The sequence below is a fragment of the Protopterus annectens genome, chromosome 12.part0 (assembly GCF_019279795.1).
Source record: "Protopterus annectens isolate FY-2018-M chromosome 12.part0, PAN1.0, whole genome shotgun sequence".
Taxonomy (NCBI): Eukaryota; Metazoa; Chordata; order Ceratodontiformes; family Protopteridae; genus Protopterus; species Protopterus annectens.
In genome coordinates, this window is record NC_056746.1 from 967,802,474 (window position 1) to 967,820,182 (window position 17,709).

General features: G+C 40.4%; 1 protein-coding gene across 1 annotated transcript in view; it reads right to left on the reverse strand.

The window, feature by feature from the left end:
* Positions 1-277: 277 nt before the first annotated feature.
* The window catches only part of LOC122816910 (thyrotropin-releasing hormone receptor-like), a 333,987-nt gene continuing 316,555 nt past the window's right edge, over positions 278-17,709 (reverse strand). Inside the window, exon 2 of the mRNA XM_044089991.1 lies at positions 278-803. Within this exon, the coding sequence (XP_043945926.1) occupies positions 387-803 (417 nt within the window). The 3' untranslated portion in view covers positions 278-386. The remainder of the gene's footprint in view (positions 804-17,709) is intronic.

A 17,709-nucleotide genomic window follows, 5' to 3' on the forward strand; every position in this document is an offset into this window, starting at 1 on the left:
AATACACACACGCACATATATACATAAATATGTGTGTGTATGCTGTTGATATTCTTTGCAAATAATTCTATGATTCTAGTTCATGCAAAGTCTTTGAAGTTAATCTCAGTGTAGGAAAAGTCATCCAACTTATTGTTCAGCTTGTAACATTTTTATCGCATCAGTATTAATTGGAATACTGAAATTTAAAGCATACTATAAAACACTCCCTTGACAAATAGCTGCTGACTGCAACTGCTTCATTTATATTACAGGAGAACATATTCTGGAGTCAGGCAATGGTGAACTACCACGTACATTTTAAAACGTAATAAAAATATTAGCCTGCATGGAGCAGAAGATACATGTGAGTATATACATCCCGTACAGTAATAACATCTTACGCTTCAGGCAATACTGTATGCTCTATTTGCACTGTTATTTTTGCCTGAAAAATTTACTCTTTTGCTTGAAACGGAAAATCCATTAGTGCCATCTTTAACCGTAACATCACACGCTGGACTGCAGGGTGAAGTGTCTTTTATGACACTGTAATAAACTGGCATTGTATACTTCACCGAATTTTCTCCCAGCTTATCGTCATAGTCACACAGCTTCTTGAAGGCAGCACGAAACTTTTGCGACATTAGATTGTAAATGATAGGGTTGATGGCACTATTGAGATATATGCAGATCCTGCAGAATAGCACAACCCAATCATTCTGACTTGGAGGGTCCATGAAAGAATTCACAACAACCAAGGTACGATACGGCATCCAGAGGAGTGCAAAGAGAATTACAACAACTGCCAGCATTTTTGTTACCTGTAACAAAAGAAGTATAAAACATTATTCTTTTTGCCATAATAATTTTCAACTTCACCATTTTTTAAGACACAGAAACAAAGAGAAATAGTTTTTGGATTAACTCAGGAGAAAACTTCTGTAAATGTATTTATTTGGCTTGATAACTGGGCATGTGTACTGGTACAGAACCCTTTTTTAGCCACAACTCAAGCCTTATGGCAAACACAATGTTAACGTAAGCAAGAAAGGACAATCAATAACTTTTTCTGGCCCAACTGGAATGTGGTCTACTCATAATAGCTACATCCTCTAATAAAAAGTTTTTCACACTATAGACTAGTGAAAATAAAATCTGTCGCTTCATCACTAACTTACCCCCTAATTAACTCTAGTGCCTCACCCTCAAAAACTCCAAATGTCTTTCAGTGATGCACAGACTAGACCTGCTCCTAGGTTCTCTCATCTTCAGACTTTTCCATTCTAACACTTTTTAACCTCTAGCTGGCAATTCTTATACCACATACACTTTAGTCTTGGACATTTCAACAAACCAATTTTCCCTAAATACAGTCCATCCATTCATCCATAAACCCTTTTTCCCATTTCTGCACATGGGGTTGGGCTGTCTCTTCAGCAGTGACAATCATCTAGAGCCAAGATTTAACACTTGCAAATGAGGTTAGACTGTACCAACCACTTATTTCCCATATTTCTTCTTAAACTGTGGGACCCCCTCACATAAAGAAACTATGATCCCCCTTCTCCTCCGTCAGAGCTGAACTTAAAAAAAATCCTCCACACCAAATCAATTGGTACTTGCCACACAGGAGGACTTATTACCTAATGGCCTCTCAGCCTCTAGACTTACTCTGTCAAAACTCCTAACACCTCTTAACCCTATCTATCCCACTCTCTACTACACTGACTCTCATAACCCCACGGCATCTCCACCATTCTGTAAGCCTGAAATAAAATCATGTCAGACAGATGTACATTTCTGTCATAATTGTTGCTACATCTATTAACTATTATTATTAACTGCGCAATTTTTGTCATATGTTGTTCCTTTCTGTTCTGTTTTTGATATGTGCAAATTACTGTCTCCCCACATTCCACTTACTTTTATCTTTCTGAATTATTTCACCCAGGAAGTACCTCTAAACGATCAGTTGTGATCAGTGTATTATCTGGTAAACAAATGTAAAAGAAATTGTGAAACAGCATGTAAATTGAAGACAGTATTCATATTAGATGAAATATTTTATAAGAACTAAAGTCTCAGCAAGTGACCTACTCAGCATTGTAAAAGCCAAGAAAAGTGTATGAGGTGTTGCAATGCATTCCTAGATGGAATTTATCTAGAGCTTAGGGGTGATATGTCCACACAATCAAGCACTTCTCAGGGCTATAACTAGAATAATGCATTGTTCCCTGCTGATTGCAGTATGCACAGCTTATTACATGACTTTCAGTGACATATACTACCTACCTCCTGTAAGATTTCAGTCTAACTACATTTCCATATAAATAAAATTCACTCATTTTTGAGAAATATAATGTGCTGTAATATGTACATGCAAGACCAAAGCACATATATGCAAATGCTTTGAAGAGTAATACGTTGAATGAAAGGTCAAAACATCCCCAGAGTAAACATATATAGATTTTCAAATTAATGCTTCAGTTCAGTTATTGTCCATGTATCATTGAATAAATGGTATCTTAACTCAAGCAACAGTTTTAAAAGTAACAGAAAAATAGGGTGAATACAACAGCACAAAGTTACTGGAAAGAATATGTTTATTTTAGGTTCATAATATGTAGTACTATGCAAAACAGAACACTCATTCAAAATTCCTTATGTCCAAAACAAAAGCAACATCTCAGCATGTCAACGTAACATGTCAAAGAATAACATTTCAAACAGGAAACTCAACAGACTTTATACAGCCCTGAGAACCATATCTCTCGACTGTACAGATTTTCGCAGAATGTCCAGATTTTCCCTCATATTTTTGGCCGGTTTCTCATAAAATTGTGTTTTTTCTGTCAAATTAGTGAGGATTGAATTTAAAAGATAATGACAGACAGTTGAGTTTCAGACTTCATACCCTTCAGAAAATACATGCTAATGGAAAACCTGTTAATCTATCAACTTTCTAAGTTTTGAAGAGCAATATTTAAAAAGTGCTCCTATTTTTGGGCATTTGTCCCACCATTACGTATGGCTTTGTCTGGATTTCTTTCTCTAAGAGGTTGAGAGGTATGCTGAGAACAGTGTCATTTGCATTAGCATTACATTACTGATCACTTTCAGCATTTTTAGCACCATATTGTGCTGTTGGTTGGATACTAAAGCAGGAATAATTCCACATGATAAGCTATGTGAATGTGTGTTATCTCTGAAATTACAATTTCATTTTCAGTGATGCACTGGAGAGTATTAGCAGAGGTTAGGGATGAAATAATTATGCAAAGTGAATTGCATAACATATAAACCATGAATGTCTGGCAGTTAGTACAGAGGACTGAAGTTCTAAACGGTTAATGAGCTGCCTCTTGCAGCCCAGTGCATAGGATTTGAGTCATTCCACCTCCTTTTGCCTCCTGTTTAACTCTGAGTAAGTCACTTAACCAGACTATGTTCTTGGATCATCTCTGAAAATGCACACTGGGGCCAGTGGATTATTTGTTCAACAAATGTATAAAATAAAAAAACAGACATTTAAAGCAATGCTAGGCCATATGGAATGGGCAGGCTTTAGGACCCATATCCTAGTTGCATTCTTTGGCACCACAAATACATAAGAATGACATAAGGCTTGACTGACTCCCCCAGACAGACCTGCAAGTATTATAACTATTACACCAAGGTAACAAATACATTTACAGCAGAGCACCAAACATCTTTTTCAACACAAGGTATGTGAATTTTGTAAAATTTGTGTTTAAATGTTTCACCTACCCTGCAGCAGACAGTGACAAAACTGCAAAAATAACAATGTCTTCCAAATGTGCATGCACACTCATATACGTGTGTGCATGCACGTGCACACTTGTGCGTGTGTGTGCGTGTATATATGAGTGTGTGTGTACTTGCATTCTTTTTTCCTTACATAGTTACTGACCATCAGGCATTCATTCCCCTTTAAAGGGTAAAAGCATAGCTATAGCATTAGTATCAACCAGGCACCATGCAGAGAATTTCCATTTAAGCACTATACATCCCTAAGCATGCCCATACTGTCTCAAATTATGGGTGTGTTATTGAGTGGTATGGTATACTTTCCCTAGTGATGCTACCTCCATACCTAATCTTCCTTCTAGAAGGCAGCCACCTCCATCATCCAGTCTCCACTGGCGATTCTAGGCAAATTCTATGTCCCTGAACACATGCCCTAAACTTGCTTCCTTGAAAATGAAGAAGGCTCCATCTCATATTTCTTCTTCTTCTCCAGCTGATATTGGAAACTGTCAAGACATTAGGATTAACAGTATTTGTACATTACCAAAGTTTTAGACTTCCAGTTCCATTACAGTTCATGGCAGTAATGGTGCTATCCCAACAGCTGGAGTATGCCGAACAACGAAAACCAACAATGTGAACTCGCACTGCTTCCACTGGTCCCTTCCACATAATGTGCCAGACGGGCAGATTACTGTGACAGGCTACACAGCACAAAACTGAGTTTTGTTTCTTGGTGAAATGCCACTTGATGATTTCTATTTACCAGTAATTATAATGCTATCATAATCCCCTAGAATCTGCTGTAACCCAATTTACTGATGCAGCACTTTGCCTATATTTATGTCAGCTTTTATTGCAGGTAGCTACATTCCATTCCTACTTGAGGAAAAAGTAAAATGCACTTCTCAGTGGTATTAAGAATTAACTTGCTGAAAACAATTACTTATTGTCAAGACTTGGCTCAGCTGTAACTGATCTGATAAATAATATTTAGCTTTAATCAAATAGGCACAGCTCATGCATTCTTTCATTCCTACATTCAGTCTAAGGATACTCTATCCTTTGTGTCTGCTTGCTTACCAGCTAAATATACTTGTTGTTAACCATACATTCATATAACCTTGTTTCGAATGGCTCAAGCCACTAGCATTTTTAATGTTGTAAATTGGCTTATACCATTCTTGCACTAAACTATCTATGCTAGTAAATGGCAATATATTTAGCCTTTTCTCTACATTTTTATTGTGATAAGGATTTATAATGTGCACATCTAAGACATTCAATAAGTCTGTATTACTAAATATCATTTTGTACTACATTTAGGTCACCTCTCTGTCTTGTATAAGGCACTGAATACTGACCACATTTGTAGCCGATTATCATATAACATGAACCTGGCAAATCTCCCAGTACTGTGGTATGAACCCCACTAATGCACTAAAACATAACATCAACTCATAAAAAACCTTAAGACACAGAAATTTTATGTCATTGATTCCTTGCACATACAGATGTTCAGTGAAAGCAATACAGTCAGTAACTGAGCCCAAATGTTTACATTCTTCCCCAAGGATGACCTCTTCCTCACCCATACTAAATCTAGAATACATCATTCATACTAATTATAGATAATAAGTGTGTTTACCATATCTTAACATATGTACTATTTTTTTTTTAATTCAGCTTTCTATTCTCAAGTCTGGGCCAAAGAAGCATGCAATATAATGAATCATGAAACTATGTACTAGGATGCTATGTGCCTCAAGTACAAACTCACAGGTAATATTAATAGTCTCACAGCATCAGTTCTACATCATAATGATCCTGCCATGTCTAACTGCTTTTCTATTGTGTATCTGATAATTTGCTTTAGTCTCATTCCGCTCCACTAACTGTAGTTGCAAGAAATCAAAGACAAAGGCTCAAACTACAATCTCAAAGGACTTTTGAATGTTTATTCCCACCATCTCCAGATTTCCATGTCCCTTTTCCTCAGCCCTCTCCACAAAATTTAAAACCATTCTCCAGTGCACTGTTGAAAACCTCCCTTTGCAAAGCCAGTCTATATAACACTGACCATCTTGGACTACTGCCCTTAAGACTATTCAGCAGCACTCTAACAGTTTGCACTAGCATTCCATAAAGATACTGATAAGAAATTAGTCGGGTCCCCCCTTACTCAACAGCAACACTATTACTATTGATTTTCTCATATAAGTTGGTACTCTGCCATTACCAAACGCCTCATTAAGGATTCCTGCACATACTTCACTAACTACTAGACCAAATGAATTGGAAAGCTATGTTTCCCGCTAGCTTTTTTTAAATCTTTATGTACCTAGCTGCTGCCAGAACTTCTCCTACTTTCAAATTCAACCCCTTCCTGGTTAACCCTCAACTATTTACCTTTCCAGTCACTAAAGAAGTCTTCCTCTAACCTAATCTGTCCACTCTAATTTTAATAAGCCTCCTTAAATCTCTCTAATGCCCTTATATTATGCCAGTCTTTCCCCTCCCAACTTAATCCAAGCCTATTTCTTCTGCTATTTCAATCACCAAACCAACAGCATCATCTTAGTGTAAACTTTACCCGACTACCTAGTCCCCTTCTCCTTAGTTCTGAACCTAACTATATATCATTTAACTCTTTCAAATCTTTACCTGCTTTATTTGCTACAATTGCTCCTATTCACTATTTGCAACTTCCCTTTTTTGTTTCTCTTTTCGAACTTTCCTACTGCATTAATTCTCCAACACCCCTAAAACCCATTATTGTATTCCTTCCTAAGGCTTTATGCATCCCATTCTTCTATTCCTACACCCCTAAAACCCATTATTGTATTCCTTCCTAAGGCTTTATGCATCCCATTCTTCTATTCCTACGTGCCCATTACTGCCTCTATTTTCTTCAACAACCTGCTTCACCATAACTTGTAAATAAAGTACCGTGACCATCTTCCTCCAATTACCAAATTACCAACATTCTGTCATCCCCATCATCCCCTATCTATCATCCCCATCATTGCCATGCCATCAATACCACTGTATAGTCAGGTATGCTCCTTTTGAAAATCTCCACTAATTTCTCCTACCTCATTATTACTAGATCAACTAAAATCTTGTCTAGCTCTCTTTCCTGTTTGCATTTATCCTTAATAAATGTAAATTGCCTGCAGTTTCCTTATTTTCACTCTAAATATCAAGAATTCCTAAACCTTTCATCCTCCTCTACAAAACCCTCTGACTCCAGGTTTGGAATTACATTGCCACAAACATTCTGACCACTACTATGTTCAAAAAACAAATTAAGATATTTCCCTGAAATTACCTTGTCATCATCATTAATGCATTTCTTTCTTTACTGCATTCAGAAATTTCTGCAAAATAATCTCCTTTACCTCATTTTGCCCATAATGCAATGCCACCATGATCCCTTGCCCATAATGCAATGCCACCATGATCCCTTTTCTCCTCTCATATGTGCTGCTCTGTCCATTTGCCCTGCACATTATCATTTATGAGAAAACACACACCACTCTATTTTGTAACAAAATTCTTGCCTCCTCTTCTCACCCAAGCCTATACAATCTCTTTGTTATGCAGCTATCCTGCTTCCACTTCTATAGTTTTCTTACTTCCCTAGCTCTTAACTTAACTTCCTATAGGTTCATAGTTCAAAGCTGTTACTAGGCAATCATCCCAAGAGATGTTTTAAGCCTAGCCAAGATTACCCTGAATTTACCAAAATATTGCTGACATTTGTCAATACTCCCAAGGAATTTTACAATTATAATATATGCTTGTACATATTAAGCATTCCCAGGCTACCCCAGTCCATTAGGAACATAGTTTCCAAACCACAGGTAAATTTGTGATTTTCCATCCATTAGTTGTAGTCATGTTTGAATAGGGTTATGGATGAACTTTGCTTCATATGGAGGGGAAGCCTGTCCCAGAGAAGGGATAATCTTTAAGACACATACCCGTCCCTCCAACATGTCATGTTTATTTTGCAGACAAGGCTTAGGTCTTTAGATTGAGTATTACTGATGCTGTCTTCTGGGCGTACAACAGCTCCATCTCTGTAGGATCAGAGAATGGCTTGTAGGCTAGGCATAGATTGCCGTGCAGCAGTTTGAAGGAGAACAAGTACAGAGATAGGACTTTGAGATGGTCTGCATAGGACTTGATTATTCCCTGTAGTCTTTTCTTTTTTCTTCTTTGTATTTGTTTATTGAAGTAGTGTACTGATGAGTATTGACAAATTTCAGGTGCAGCCCAGGTGAAATACATTTCTGTATTTTTTGTGAAATGTTTTGTAAGCAATAACAGAGTAGTTCAGCCACATTACATAGAAAAGAAACTGTGTATATACACTCAAGTGAACAAGCACAGTACAATGTACAATTAAGCAGTGTGTAATGTACAGTATATATATATATATATATATATATATATATATATATATATATATATATATTATATTTCTAAAGTGGGTAAATCTTCAGTGACTCTTGAGATAGAAGAAGATACTTAGAAAGGAGATAGTTTAAGTGATACTCCCTGTGTTGAAGTAGGATCATTTGACTTGGATGAAGAAGTACTATTTGAGTTGCATTTTGAATTTGGATTGTGTTGATTTCCTTAATTCTGATGGGGAGAGCTTGCCAAAGAGCAGGTGCCTGACAGGTGAATGCATGTTCAGTGCTGTGGAATTTGGTTCTTGGGGGAATGAGAGATTTGGTTCTGCTTGTGAGTAGTTTTTCAGGTTGTATGTGTAATTTTTTTTCATGTAGTCTAGCTGCAAGAGTAGTTTTTATGGGTAGCCATTGGCTTGTCTAGGGTGATACAGTGATGCTCACAGAAAGGTGGGTTTGTATTGAATCGACAGATGCTGTTAGAAATAGACTGGAGTATGGTAATGTTTATCTTGTTGGCAGAAGCAAAAATTGGGAGCCCGTATTGAAGTTGATATCAATGGCTGAAGAGGGAAGAGTTTACTTTGACTTTCACTTTGTCTATGTGGAAGTGGAAGGTTAGTGACTGATCAAGCCGTAGTCCTAGATATTTGACTAGTAAGACTTGTGGGTCTATAGTTCCCTTAGTTCATGGAAGGACCCCCCCCCCCCCTTGAGTAGTGGCACAACTGTTGCAGTCCTCCACTCATATGAAATGAAGCCTGTCTGGAAACTATAGTTAAAAAAATTGATTCTAGCAGCCCTGATATGTCATGTTCAATGATATTTAGAAGGCAGGTTTCAAGGCCCATTGAAGCAGTGTTCTTGGCCTTACAGACTGCAATGAGGACCTGGTCCCTAGAGATAGTTGGTGGAAAAATGGTGGAAGTATTTCCTGGGAGGAGACTGGAGGTGATAAGGCTAAAATTGGTGCTAAATTTATTCTGCAGCAGATTTGCTATATATTCTCTAGCTCCGTAAAGGTAGTTCTTTTTAACATTGGCCTTTAAGGTTAGAGACATAACTGAACAAAGCCTTATGGATGTCCTTAGCTTGGGAGGCTATTTTGATTTCAAGTTTGGCTTTGGCGGACTTGATTTATTCCTTAAATTCCTTGTTCAGGCTGATGAGGGAGTTTTTACCTTGATGGCAACACCCGCTCTGTTTTTGGACATGAGTTTCTTTCTTTTGTTATATAATCTATTTATATTGGGCTTTTACTAGGTTGTCTTGTTTATGTAGATTGCCCTATATTTATTTCAGGCAGGTACAGATGTCTTTATGTAGCTATTTTCATGACTGTACAGGGATTTTGTGAACAATTCCACATCAGCAGCTGTGCTTTCAGGGCTTCTGTGGGATTGGACGTTTGCTAGACTGTCACTTATTAGGAGGTAGTTAGCCTTGGACTAGGTTTGAAATTTTCCAGTTTCAACTGGGATCCTGAGCTTAATGTTTATTTCAAAGAAGACAGCTTTGTGGTCTGACCTGGTCAATAAGGGCTTTACCCAAGGGGGAGTGCATCATTCCCTCATGTTTGTGAGGAAAATGTCAAGGGCATTTGTGCCCCTGGTGGACCTGCAGACTAGCTATTCAAGAGTGTTTCTTTTAAATAAGTCCAGGAATTTCTGGGTCTGCATGTTTGAGGTCATGTATGATTTACAGTTAATGGTGAGGTAGTTAATGCCACCCAAGAATATTGTGATGGGTGGAATAAGAAGTATAACTAGTACATTTAAATACATGATAAGGGCTTCCTGTGTCATGAAGAAGGACTTATAGTCTACCAGAATATGGTATAGGAATTCACTTATGGTAAGTTGAATGCAGAGAAGCTCAGGTATGTAATACTGTTTACCAGCCTTGAGACCCTCCCTGTGCAGTAGCTGGTCAAAATGTTTGGAAGACAGTATAGCCTTGTACCGCTAGGGTGACCTCTATGGCTTTAAACCAAGTCTCAGTAACTGCACAAATGTCTATACGCTCCAGGATGAGGAGAGTTTGCAGGGATCAGATTGTCTTGTTTAAACTCCTGGGATTGAACAGTAACACCTTTAGATTTTTCTTAGTCGGTTTGACTATTTTGGTAGATTTATCTGGTTGGCTCTGTCAAAAATAGGCACTATGGGGTGGACAAAAATTTAGCCAATATTCAAAAACCTGGGGGGGTGCAGACCATCCCTGACAAAGCAGCATGGTACACCTACCATATCCTCCCAGGCAGACAAATATTGTACCTCCTTGGAGTGACACAAGAAAACTATGCCAATTATTAGAGTTGATTATCTTCTGTTGGTAATAAGGGTGGCTGCGGTGGTGCAGCAGTTAGCATTGCCACCTCACAGCAAGAGGTTCTCCGGTTCGATCCTTGGCTGGGGTGCCTTCTGTGTGGAGTCTGCATGTCCTCCCTGTGGTCAAGTGGGTTTCCTCCCACATCCTAAAGACATGCTGTAGGGGGATTGGACACATTAAATTGGCCCTAGGCGTGAGTGTGTGTGTGTGTGTGTGTGTGTGTGTGCGTGTGTGTGTGTGCCTGTGCCTTCTGTGGAAGGCTGGGTGGTGGGCTGGCAACTCGACACCATAAAAAAACTCCACTGCCAATCATGAGCAGACAGGTGTGGCAAGCCTTAACCGAGAAAAAGCCAAAAGAAGAAGAAGACCCGCTGTTGATAATGTGGTATTATCCTTGAAAAAGGTAGAATGCTGCTCAGTGCTAGGCTCATGCACACCGGCATGCATGCCTAAGAGCTCTATAATGCCTTTCTTTGTACAGTCGAGAGAGGCATGTCTCAGGTCATTTATAGCTATAAGAACTGAAGCAGAGACATTCTGGTACTTATGGTGCAACAACCTGAGTGCAAGTGTGATCTGGCAGAGTTTGAAGCCTGACAAGCAGCTAACTGCGAATCTCTCCTTGCTCATCTTAGTGAGTAGGACATCTGCATGTCTCACAGCAATGTCTCCCATGACTAAAATATGGTATTGCTTTGTGTGGCAGTTTATTCTATGGGCTTAGAGGTTGAGACACCCTGTGATGACGCTTTATGTGTCTTGGCGAGCTTTGTCTTAGCAGAGTGCTGTAGAGGTTGCCAACAATACCTGTTTTGTGTGTGACATCTGGAACCCTTTTACAATTTCAGAAGATGACATTCAAGAGCCTCAGCATATGTGGGTCTATGTGTCTGGTCCATACTATCTGTACTGAGTTTAGTTTTGTGTGTGTGTGTGTGTCACTCTCTCATTCTCTGTTTGGATGACTGTTGTTATTGTATGGGCAGTGACCTAAAATGAAAGAAGAAATTGAGTGGAGGTAGGCGAGTAGAGTTGGTTTGTTCATTCTTCTGGGGAGAGAGAGAAAGAGAAAGCAAGAGAGAGTGAGAGCATAGAGGACAGCTGTTTTGTTTTCCATTGATTGAAGGAAGTGTGGCCCTCTGTCAGATGAGAAGAAAGCATGGAGGATGTAGCATTGTTTTTGTACACTGTCCGTAGTGTATGGATAATCAGAAGTGTTTTAGGAATATATGTTTGTTAAAGAATATCAGTTTTATATGTAAATCAACTCCTGCTTTAGAACTGGACTCGAGGTTGGGACATTTGAAGGAGTATTTTTAAATTAATGCCTTTGACTGTTTGGCCGTATAGAGTTGCAGTTTATAACTGTTTGTAGAAATGTTCAAAGTACACATTTGACATTTACTTTTTTTCATATTTTGTTATACTGTAACTACATGAGGGCATGTGAAGGGCGAGGACCACATACAACAGTCCTTGTATAGAGAGATTTGTATGCTTAAATGTGCAACAGTAGATTGGGTTAGGACTTACACACACATAATAAGGGTCATTTAGCTTTGGCTTTTAACAGGGCAGGGATGTTTTGGTGCAGATAACTACATATATGTTGCATTCAGAGTTGTATAACAAACTAGATGTGCTTGTGTGTTTGTTTTTGCAGGTAATGAGGTTTTTAAAAGGTTTATGTGAATATATTGTGTTAATAGTAGAGTGGAGGGTGGCTTTGCCATCTATTGTAGTATATGCACTGATGCACCTAAGACATTATCATAGGCTCTGGAGATCTAGCAAGGTTATGGATGTTTATATGGATTAAAGTTATGTTGTCCCTCTAATATGAATATAGGACACATCAAAATATGTATTTGTTTATTTGTTTTCATTCATTGACGAGTGAAGTCTGGCTGAGTGTTAAACCCCTTTCAGCAGAGGTCTAGAGAGAAAAAAGCTCCATTGGTATAAGACACACAGACACACGGAAAAAAGAGATTCTCAGGAACAAAGGGTGTTAGCCCTTTCAGCAATTCCATTTCAGCCACAGCAGTGTCAGGTCTTTCATACTGTGATACACCATGATAGCTCACTCCCCACCCATCTTATATTAGGACCACTCCTTTTGCATTTCCCATCAAACCAAGCTACTTTTGGAGCTGGTCCTTCCTTCCTTCCCACAATTCTTGCTTGCTCCTGCAGTGACACAAGCACAATACCTTCTTTGCTTGGTTTCCTTGGGGATGGCCACCACTCCTAGCAATCTCTGGTTCTGATCCTTTAAAGAGGACTTGCCCTGCACTCCATCAGTCTTATCTTTAAACCTTGCATCCTGCTTAAGCCCCGTCTCATTTTCTCTTCTGCCAATATTCGTACTGGATTCACCTGCTACTGTGCAATATTGCCATAATAAATATCATATGTCTGAACAAAATAACAAGTGAATAAGGACTGTCTGTTAAACAGCATTCCTGCAATCTATATGACCAAGGAGATCAGCCAATCTGACAGGCATGGCATGTAGCAGATTTTCCCTACCATGCTTTATTATAAAGCTTCACTGTCTCTTCCAGTGATCAGCGCCGATGCATTACACCTTGCCACACTAAGCAATGTTGCCAAATTAACCAGCTGTACAATGCCCCCCCCCCCCCATAAGTTTATTTATTTATTTTATTATTTATTTATTTATTGTGTTTGCTTACCAACTAGGCCATGGAAGACTGTCCCCCAAAAAACTCCAAAAGTTATGTAACAAAAATGAAGATGATTGTAAAGCAATCAGAGCAACTAAATTTGCATGCAAAAAACAATGACATGATAAGCACAATATTCAGTGCCTTAAGTAGCCCTCATTGTGGGCTAATATAGAGATACGCTTACAAAGAAGAAAGTAGTAGCAGGTATATAGCTTAGTAGGAGAAGATGGAATTAACATAACAGAAGATTAAAAGAGTAGATAAGGAGGACACACCTTAGTTACAAAACAGGGAAAGTGTAAATATTATATTAGCTTTAACAGTGATCATAGGAGGTTACTAGGCTAATGGCTCTGGGGTCCTTACAAGCCTAGCCAAGAGTTTACCCCCAAAATAAAGAAACCTCTGTCAGCACCTGTCATTCCTGTCAATGAGGGACACAGGTGGAACCCCTGGGACAAATTTGTGGTTTCCCATCCACTCATCAAGGTTGCACTTGAAGAGGGTCAGCAAAGTACTCTGACATGTATGGGAAGTCTATTCCAGAGATGGGGCAGCCTGTAAGAGGCAAACCTGTCTCTCCAGCAGATTTTGTTGATGTTGCATATTAGATTTAGGCCTTTTGAGCATGTAATGCGCGACGAGTTAGACTTGTGGATATGAAGCATCTCTAGTAGGGCAGGGTCCAATATTGCCTTGTAGGCAAGACACACATCTCCTCTGAGCAATCTGTATGATACTGAGTAGAGTGAAAGTGATCTGAACCTGTCCACAAAGGACAGGTGTTGGAGGCCATGGCGTCTCTTTGTTTGGTATTTCTGTGGCCTTTCTAGTTGGTGCAGGTGTTTGGAGAGGTGCATACCAAACAGTGTGTTATACTCAATTATTGGCCTAATGAGGGAGGAGTAGAGAGAGATAATAACCTCCTTTTTTTCCTGGATGGAATCCCTTTACTTATGAGATGAACCAAGAAAATTCTGACCACTGCCGCTACATGATGGCCAAATGTGAGATTTTTGTCAACCTGAGTACCCAGGTCTCTCTCATCACAGGTTGTGTGCTTAGGGGGTTGCCGTTGATGTGGTAATCAGAAGGGACTGTGTTTTTGCTGAATGGTATAATAATACATTTTCTTTTTTGCATTTAACTTAAGGCCATGACTTTGGCACCAGTCATTTGTTGCTGTGAGACCCTCTTGCAGTATTTTAATATAATTTGGGGAATCAGTGAAAGCACCCAAGTTACAGTCATCTGCAAACTTGGTCAACCACAGGCCTTTTGTCTTTTCCTGGACCTCAGGGAAGTAGATGCCAAACAGAAGGGGTCCCAGGACAGATCCCTGGGGAACACAATTAGTGACAGGTCTGCTCTCGGAGGTGGAGTCACCTATATTGACCTTGTGGATCCTATCGTGAGCCAGTTGGCCACCCACCTGATGAGATAGGGATTTATGCCTAGTTGTGTTAGCTTTTCAATGATGCCCAAGTGGGGGATTGTGTCAAAGGTCTTAGCTAAGTCAAGGTAAGCTGTATGTACTGACTTTCCCTCATCCATGGCCTTGGTGACAGTCTCAAAGAAGTCAACCAGGTTCAGCAGGCAAGATCTGCCTTTAAAGAATCCGAAGTGGGTGGATCAAGTGCTTGAAGATCACCTATGTTCTTGTTTATAGGATCCATAATAATATGCTCCATGGCATTACAGATCAGACTTGTCAAGCTAATGGAGTGATGGTTTAGAGGGTCAGTAGTGGCACCACATATGTGCAAAAGGATGACAATGGCAGTTCTCCAATCTGCTGGAATGAAGCTTGTACTTAGGCTGTGGTTGAATAGGGTGCTTAATGGCAAAGCTAGTGATAGCTGGAGATTCATAGGTTGGTACTAGGCTATTGGTCCTAGGGTCTCTACAAGCCTACAATTCCCTGGATATTTCTTCCCACAATATTTACTTCCCTGGACCCCTGTCTAGCAGGGCGACTGACCCCTGGGTGAATTTCCTGTGTCCCATCCAATCATCAAGGTTCCTTTTGAAGAGGGGCAAGGAGGCACTCTGCTTGACATGTATGGACAGTCTATTCCAGAGTATGGGGGGTCTCTGGGTCAGGAACCTATCCCTCCAGAATGTTTTGTTTATTGTGATGACAAGGTTTAGCTACCTGGAGCATGTGGCTCTAAGGGATTGGGATTTCTTTAAGTGGAGCATATCCAACAGCTCAGGGTTTGACATGGCCTTGTATGTTAAGCAGAGATCACCTCTGAGTAGACGATATGCTACAGAGTATAGCTGGAGTTTTTTCAGATGGTCAGCATAGGGCATCTGCTTTAGGTCTGATTCTTTTAGTGAGGTATTTCTGCGGCCTTTCCAGCTGTTGCAGATGTCTTGTGAGGTACATACCAAACGGGGCGTTGTACTCTAAAATGGGTCTAATGAGGGATGAGTACAGTGGGACAATGACCTCCTTTTTTCTGGATGAAAAGCCCTTAGTGATGAGGTGTGCCACACATAAGTATTTCCCGACTGTTGTGGCGATGTGGTTATTGAAGATGAGATCACTGTCCACCTGTGTCCCTAAGTCTCTCATCACACTTTCAGTGTGTAGTGTACTGCCACCTATATGGTAATTCATGGGTACAGGTTTTTTCCCATAGGGGATAACTATACATTTCTTGGCATTAAGCTTGAGCCCATGGCTCTGGCACCAAGCATTTGTTTCTGTAAGACCCTTTTGTAGAATATCCACATCATTTGGGGATTCAAAAATGGCTCCCAGTCTGCAGTCATCTGCAAACTTTGTTAGCCAGATTCTCTTAGTGTTGGCCTGTACTTCAGAGAAGTAGATGCCAAACAAGGGCAGTCCCAGCACTGAACCCTGAGGTACTCTACTTGTCACTTGTCTGGAGCTGGATTTGGAGTTGGCTACTTTTACAGTCTGGGTTCTGTCAGTAAGCCAGTTGGCAACTCTTCGAGTGATGTAGGGATTTATGCCCAAGGGTTGGGAGGGTGGCCTAATGGTTAAGGTGTTTGCCTTACAAACACAAGGTGCAGGGTTTGAGGCTCACAAGGGATAATTGGCTAGGCTTAAAATAGCTCGCAAGGGCGTTTAGCTTAGTACTAATCTATGAACCTTAGTAAGTTTATCTATGATTCCAGAGTGGGGGATGGTGCCGAAGGCCTTGGCGAGGTCCAGATAGGTTGTGTGGACCGCCTTACCCTCGTCCCCATCTCTGGAGACTGATTCGAAGAAGTCAATCAGGTTCAGGAGACAAGATCGGCTCTTCACAAACCCAAACTGGGTGGGGTCCAGTGTTTGAAGGTTGCCTATGTCTTTGTTTATAAGTTCCATGATAATGTGTACCATGCTCTTGTAGATCAAGCTCGTCAGACTGGGAAGGTGGATCCCCTCCTTGTGGAGTGGGAGAGATGGTGCAGAATACAGCCTGGGATACTGTCAGGTCCCATGGAAGCTGTGTTCTTTGCCTTGGATAGGGCCTTTAACACGATCTATGGAGAAGTGCAGTGCAGGGCAAGTATCAGGGATGTTGAATAGGCCTTGGGGGGGATGGGGAGTGAAGTTTGCGCTGAACCTACCTGCTAGCAGGTTGGCTAAGTCAACAGGATCAGTGTAAGTGCTACCATTAAGTACTAATTTGGAACAAACCTGGGCTTTGCCATGGAGGTTCCTGATGTAACTGAAGAAGGTTTTATGGTCTCCCTTTGTTTCAGAGGCTAGTTTCAATTCATAATTGGCTTTGGAGGTTTTCACTAGTAATCTAATTTGCTTGTTGAGGCTGAGAAGGGAGTTTTTCCATTTGGAATTTGTTACCTTTTACCCTTGGACAACAGTTTCTTCCTTTTGTTGTAAAGTCTGTTGATAGAGGATGTCCACCACACAGTTTTGTGTTTCCTTGAGAAGCAGGTTTTAGTTCTGTTGTGTATGGCTGAGTCCATGCAGTTGTACAGGTGCTTGTATATTGCATTGGGGTATTGTTCAGCATAGTTGTCTGCATCCTCTGAGGGGGGATGGCAGTATGAAGCTACTGATACCCTCCCTTAGGTGGTTGTAGTCAGCTTTGAGAATTTTTTTCACCTGGTGACAGCCGGGGGGTGGATTGGATAGAAACTTTAAATGAGACAGACCGATGGTCTGTTCTCACCAGGGAAGAACATACTATGGGAGTGGTGCAGCGGTCACCCATGTTGGTGAGAACCAAGTCCAGAATGTTATCTCCCCTTGTGGGGGATGAGACAAGCTGGTCTAGTGCATTACAACTGAAGTCAAGGAATCATTGGGTGAGTGCATTAGTGCAGGAAAAGTTCACCCAGTCTATGGTGGGGTAGTTGAAGTCACCAAGGATCAGGGTGTTAGGGGGTACCTTGATTGAGTCAAGTATGTCCAGGTAGGAGGAGTGAGAGTTCTGAGTCATGGAGGGGGGGGGGGGTCTGCAGCTGGCTATAACTTGGATGGGTGTCTTGCCAACTGCCATTTGCACCTGGAGTAATTCAAGTGCATCTTG